This window comes from Limulus polyphemus, unplaced genomic scaffold (genome assembly GCF_000517525.1).
Source record: "Limulus polyphemus unplaced genomic scaffold, Limulus_polyphemus-2.1.2 Scaffold3232, whole genome shotgun sequence".
NCBI classification, from domain to species: domain Eukaryota; kingdom Metazoa; phylum Arthropoda; class Merostomata; order Xiphosura; family Limulidae; genus Limulus; species Limulus polyphemus.
Genome location: NW_013668842.1, coordinates 5,591 through 12,049, shown reverse-complemented (window position 1 = coordinate 12,049; position 6,459 = coordinate 5,591). Strand labels below are relative to the sequence as shown.

General features: G+C 31.4%; 1 protein-coding gene across 1 annotated transcript in view; it reads right to left on the bottom strand.

The window, feature by feature from the left end:
* The window catches only part of LOC106468949 (sterile alpha motif domain-containing protein 14-like), a gene marked incomplete at its 5' end in the record, with an annotated part of 17,048 nt that overhangs the window by 5,189 nt on the left and 5,400 nt on the right, over positions 1-6,459 (bottom strand). The window contains 3 exons of the mRNA XM_013929402.2: positions 2,847-2,932; positions 3,988-4,443; positions 5,691-5,902. Of these exons, the coding sequence (XP_013784856.2) occupies positions 2,847-2,932; positions 3,988-4,443; positions 5,691-5,902 (754 nt within the window). The remainder of the gene's footprint in view (positions 1-2,846; positions 2,933-3,987; positions 4,444-5,690; positions 5,903-6,459) is intronic.

Below are 6,459 nucleotides of genomic sequence, written 5' to 3'. Positions count from 1 at the left end.
CCTGGGATGGAGGGGTTGTCATATGAGGAGAGGCTGAAATTTCTCAAACTGTTTTCTCTGGAAAAATTAAGAGTTGGGGGGATCTGATTGAGGTGTTTAAGATTGTAAAGGGAATTGATAATGTTGATGCATAATCTTTATTCATATTTAACAGTGAGAATAGTAGGACTAGGGGACACAAATATAAATTTAGGCAAGGAGTCATCTTTAGTTTTGACAGTTTCATTTTTCTAACAGGGTGATTGGCCTTTGGAATGGGTTGCCTTCGGATATTGTAGAGACAGTAAATTTAAGTGAGTTTAAGAAAAAGCTTAACTATGTATATGAATGATAAGGGCTGGCTTTAAGGTTTTTTTTTAATTACTTTAATTTAGTTTATAGAATGGAACAGTCGAGGTGGACCAATAGGTCCCATGTTGTCCCAAAAAGTTATGTTATTATCAAAAGTATAACTTATTTGTCAAGTGAATGTAAAACTAAGAATTAAAGGGTGCTAATATGAAAGTAAGTGGAGTTTATTATATAGTTTACACTTATTACTAAACTGGACAAAACTCGTGTTGTCATTCTATGCAATTTCAAAATACATTGGATAGTAGATGGCAGCTAACACAAAGGGTCTACACAGAGGATAACATACTTACATAAGGTGACACTGTGTGTGTGTGTGGGGGGGGGGGGGATCCAAATGCTAACCCACCTTTATTACTCTCCCTGGGAAGCCTAATGGTAAATGCCAGATTTAGTGACAATTGGTCCAGTGATTTTTGTTGACAAATAACAGTTTAGATTCTTGATTAGGTTTAAGATGACACTTGTGCAAATTTTATAGATGTTAAAATAAAACCAACATTTAAAGGTATACAATAAGTATTTAAAATTGAGACTGTCCCCAGTCTAAAAATACAGTAAAACATTTACACATTAATTTACTATACACAGACACTCCTGATGATGATGAAATATGATGTTGAAACATGTTGACGTGTGTGAGACTGTTCCCAGCCTCACAGTTTTTATCTTTATACAGTAAATTAGTGAGTAAATGTTTATGGTATTTTGAGAGAGAGGACAGTGGCATTTTTAAATATTTATTAGCTACCATTAAACATTGGTTTTTCTTTTAACATGTGCATTACTTAGATTCTTGATGTTTATAAAATCACTGGTAATTTACAAATACCACTTAATTAAATAGGAAGCTGCAACTGGAATAGCATGCAGATGTTTTATCAATTACGAATTTCTATATCTTATAATAATCTTGATGCTTAGGTGTTCAATAACAAATTATATAACTGCTTTTCATGGATTACATAAAGCTTTTGAAAGTTTCACACTAACTGATTCACTTTCTAAGAATTACCTAGAGCTTTTGAAAGTTTCACACTAATTAATTTACTTTCTAAGGATTACCTAGAGCTTTTGAAAGTTTCTCCCTAACTGGTTCACATCCCAAGGATTATAAAGATTTTTTGAAAGTTTCTCCCTAAATGGTTCACATTCCAAGGATTATAAAGATTTTTTGAAAGTTTCTCCCTAACTGGTTCACATTTCAAGGATTATAAAGATTTTTTGAAAGTTTCTCACTAACTGGTTCACATTCCAAGGATTGTAAAGATTTTTTGAAAGTTTCTCGTTAACTGGTTCACATTTCAAGGATTATAGAGATTTTTTTAAAGTTTCTCCCTAACTGGTTCACATTTCAAGGATTATAAAGATTTTTTTGAAAGTTTCTCATTAACTGGTTCACATTTCAAGGATTATAAAGATTTTTTAAAGTTTCTCCCTAACTGGTTCACATTTTAAGGATTATAAAGATTTTTTTAAAGTTTCTCCCTAATTGATTCACATGTCAAGGATTATAAAGATTTTTTGAAAGTTTATCCCTAACTGGTTCACATTTCAAGGATTATAAAGATTTTTTGAAAGTTTCTCACTAACTGGTTCACATTTCAAGGATTATAAAGATTTTTTTGAAAGTTTTTCATTAACTGGTTCACATTTCAAGGATTATAAAGATTTTTTGAAAGTTTCTCCCTAACTGATTCACATTTCAAGGATTATAAAGATTTTTTGAAAGTTTCTCACTAACTGATTCACTTTGTAGGGATTATATTGTATAAGGATCTGATAACATTCAAATACCATACTTAGCAGTCTAAGCACAATGTGTGAAGATATGATAACACTCACTTATCATATCTAGCAGTCTAAACCCAATGTGTGTGAAGATCTGATAACACTTAAGTACTAAACTTAGTATCTTAAACACAATCTGATAACACTCAAGTATCATACCCAACAGTCTAAACACAGTGTGTGAAGATATAACATTCAAGTATCATATCTAGCAGTTTAAACACAAGGTGTGAAAATATAACACTTAAGTATCATACCTAGCAGTTTAAACACAATCTGATAACACTCAAGTATTATATCTAGCAGTCTAAACACCATATGTAAAGGCCTGATAACACCCAAGTACAATACTTAGCAGTTTAAATGCAATATGTGTGAAAATTAGATAACATTAAAGTTCCACATCCAGCAGTTTACACACATAATCTGTTAAAACATTCGAATATTTACAAGCAGGTGTTGATAAGAAAAAAATAACTAAAGTACAAAAGTAGTTGTTAGACTTGAAATGAAAAATATGGGATTAGTAATAAACATTAAACTAAACTTTTTAATCTCATGATGAAAAAAGTTAATTTTATTTTTCAGAATTTTTCACATATACATACGAGCAAAAGTTAATACCAAAAAACAAAATTTAGTAAAAGCTGAAGCCAGAGGCACCAAGCATAGTTAAATTAGTATAAAGCAAAGCAGGCATTTACCCCATAGTCAGATAATGAGTCTGTGCTAGGTACCTTTGGCAAACTTTCTTCTCCACTTCTTGGTGAACTCCATTGTTTTGATTCTGCTAAAAATGAATATTTTCCATAAAAAGGCAGAAGTAAAAACTAATTAATAATTATATTAAAATGCACTTAGTTTACAAAACAGTGAAGGATTTAAAGGCTATACTGGAACACTTTTATCTTACAAAAAAAAAACATGAAAAATAATAAAAAATTCTCTATGTTAAGTCATAGAAAACTCAGCTACCTAATGACAGTGTGAATCTAAAAATCAACCCAGTAACATATATAGCTAATTAAATATACTGTTCTTACTTATAAACATTAGAATGTACTGTTCATGGTTCATACTGAATTGCTCAGATCAATTTCAAGCACTTTTCAAGGACTTTCTAAGCACTTTCAGAATGTTTTTCAAGCACTTTTTTGGAAGCTAAAATCTCCATCAAAATCAATCAGATTCCACTGAAATTTTATAAAATTCTTATTTATTTGTTCAACAGTTGACTATAGACTAAAAAGAAAAGAGAGATCTTATTTCCTCCATTCAACTCGGCAACATTCATTAAAGCAAGATATATCAATATGTTCTGCTATTATAACCTTTTCAAGTACTTTTGCAAAAAAGGCCCCTTTTCAAGCCCTTGAAATTCCATTCTCAATTGCAAAGATGTGTATGCACCCTGATTGTTTCAACAAGTGTACCTTTGCTGGAAACCCAAAAATATCTCACAAGGTTTGGTCAGCTTAGGAGACAGTGGTTAGTCTTAAATCCATATGCAAAATGTAATAATGCAAAACAATCTCTACAATAAAAGCATAATTATAAGAAATATAAATTAAAAATAATAAAACTAGGTATATTAAATATTCTAGCAAATACTGTTATAACATTAAAGATACGAGTACACATTACTCGCATAACATATAAACATTAATTTTTAATTTCAAGTATTGTTGTAGATTTAATGTTCATTGAACAATGTGACCATTAGAAATTATATGTGTTAGTAAATGAAGTGATAGTTATCAATATGAACTTTTAATATTATCTTTTTATATAAGATGAACCAAACAAAGTCTATTCAGCATAATTTAACGAGAATGGCAAACTCACTTTTTTTTTGGGAGGTGGCAGTAGAGGAATCGATGGAGCGTTGTGAAAGTAATACTATACCATCTTTCCGCTGACCAGGCAGTTTTTGTACGGTAGAACTGACAGGTCCAGGGCTTGGTGACAAAACCCGTGCCTGACCTGTCATGTCTGAAGCATGTTTCTGCCCCAACTGTCCAGTAATTGGAATCCTACTAGATGGAGCAGCACCATGTTTTACACCACCTGCTATTGAGGTGACATGTTTCTGAGTCATGCCACCACCACCACTGCTAGCAACTACAGGTGATGTAGACGGAAGACCCGTTGGTTTGGAGGAATACTGTGCAGGTTGTGTTCGAAGGTTGGTATTGGCCGTGGAACTCTCCACATGATGTTGCTGTCTCACTTGCCTCTGAAGGTTGTTCTCCATGTTCCTATGCTGGACCATTTGGATCTCATGTTCCATTTTCTGTCTCACTGAAACATTACAGAATTCATTTAACCAATTTGTGTATCAGCAAAACCTTAGAAAGATATTTTCTGTTATCCTTACACCAAAAAGTATTAAATCAAGAACATGCACTTGGTATTTTTGATATAAAGTTAAGCAGCTAATAAACAAATGAAATTTAATATTTTGCTCACATCATTTTTTTATCCTTACTCATGACAACGCAGTGATTATGTATTAATCAATGCTTGTTAAATACCTCATGTACTTCACAGGCTCATATCCTGAAATAAATGTTTTAAAATTTTAAAACTTAAAAGTACATCAAAAATTTGTTTTCTCTTGATGAATCACTACATTCAAAAAAATACTCAAAAAATTGTTACACTGCCATATTGACACTTTTTAGCCTAAGATATTTTGTATTACTGTTATTCAATATAAAACTGATGCTACAAAGCACCGATACTACTCTGTGAAAACATTAATTGTTATAAGATAGTGCAGAGAAGTTATTTAACCATATAATGGGTGCTGTGTATGGATGTAATGCTCTCTTTCATGAACTAATGACAAAAAAAAATAATTGTATGATGTCTAACTTTCAATGAAATATATCTTATACATTTTCATTTGTTGTGTAAGCAATCGGTTGAATTTAACCTGGTGCTATGCCTTTTATTTTTCTGGATCCTAAAACAAGACACATCATCATTTCTAAGTATATAACATGCCATTTATGTCTTAAAGGCAGAAAATATGTGTTGGTTCAAGCAACTAATACAAAACTTTACTTTCACAGGTGAATACAAGAACCAACTGGGATGAAGTAGGATAATTCTGGCTGTCAGCATATTGATAACTATTAACAGTAACAATATAATGTAAAGTGGATAAATATACTGCAGAAATCTCAAACACACATGATTTTTTTGCATTTTACAGCAAAATGGCAATTATCAATAAAGTAATTCACATTTTAGCAATCGAAGTATTCAAAATATTCTGAAAATAACAAAAACAATGATCATTGTGTGATTGAATAATTGTACTTCATAACTTCCATCAAAATGTTCTTTTAAATTAAATTTCCTCAATTCTGTAAGTGAATAGTTCCCTGATTTCTCCCTAACAATGTTTTCATTTACCTTTATGTTAGTTAATAACAGCAAATAAACACTAACAGTAACCATATACACAGGAAACTATATCTATACATAACTTTCTAGACACACATTATAATACAGTATTACACCTTCTGAGGATCACTAACTTTTTGCCTGTCTCTCCCGAACTGCAGCTTTAACTTCTTCTGTGAAGCTAAGTGAGTGAGCAGGCAACTTTGTGACTGGACTGGTTTCACCTGAAGATACTTCCTTTGCCATAACAGGGTGACTGTGGACTTCCTCTCGTATACCATTCTGATGGATTATTTTGGACCCTTCAAGAAGGTTGTTTTGATCAGATTTCAAGTCGATTTTTGATCTACTGATAATCAAAAGAAAACACTGTAATATGAGACTTTATTAAAAGCACGTATAACAACAATAACAATTTGTTCAGTTTTGATTATGCTGTAATAAATCAAAAGGAGGTTTTATTTAAAATACAGTGTAGTTTTAGAGCAACTAATTTATTATTCATTGCTTCAAATGAACTATACATTTCTATGTGATAGGAAGACAAGTTTATTCAGTAAATTCTGTGTTTTACATATATATTCTTTAAGCCTATTACAAACATAACATTTTATGTTTTATTATAAATGTATGTTACAAAACAGATGAAATTGCAGAATACTTGTTCAAGACACTTTGCTTTTCAATAGATCACTACATTACTGAGTAATGCAGACTTTCGCATATATGTATCTAATCAAAAACACCTCAGGTGTGAGAAAAAGGTGCAGCCAAAAAAGGAGTGAGCGTGCAACTTAAAGGAATGAAATCAAAATTAGTGGCCAAACTGGTAGTTACACTTATAGCTTTGATAAGAATTTGACAGCAAATATTCATTCATTAGTTAGTTAAGCCACATATTTT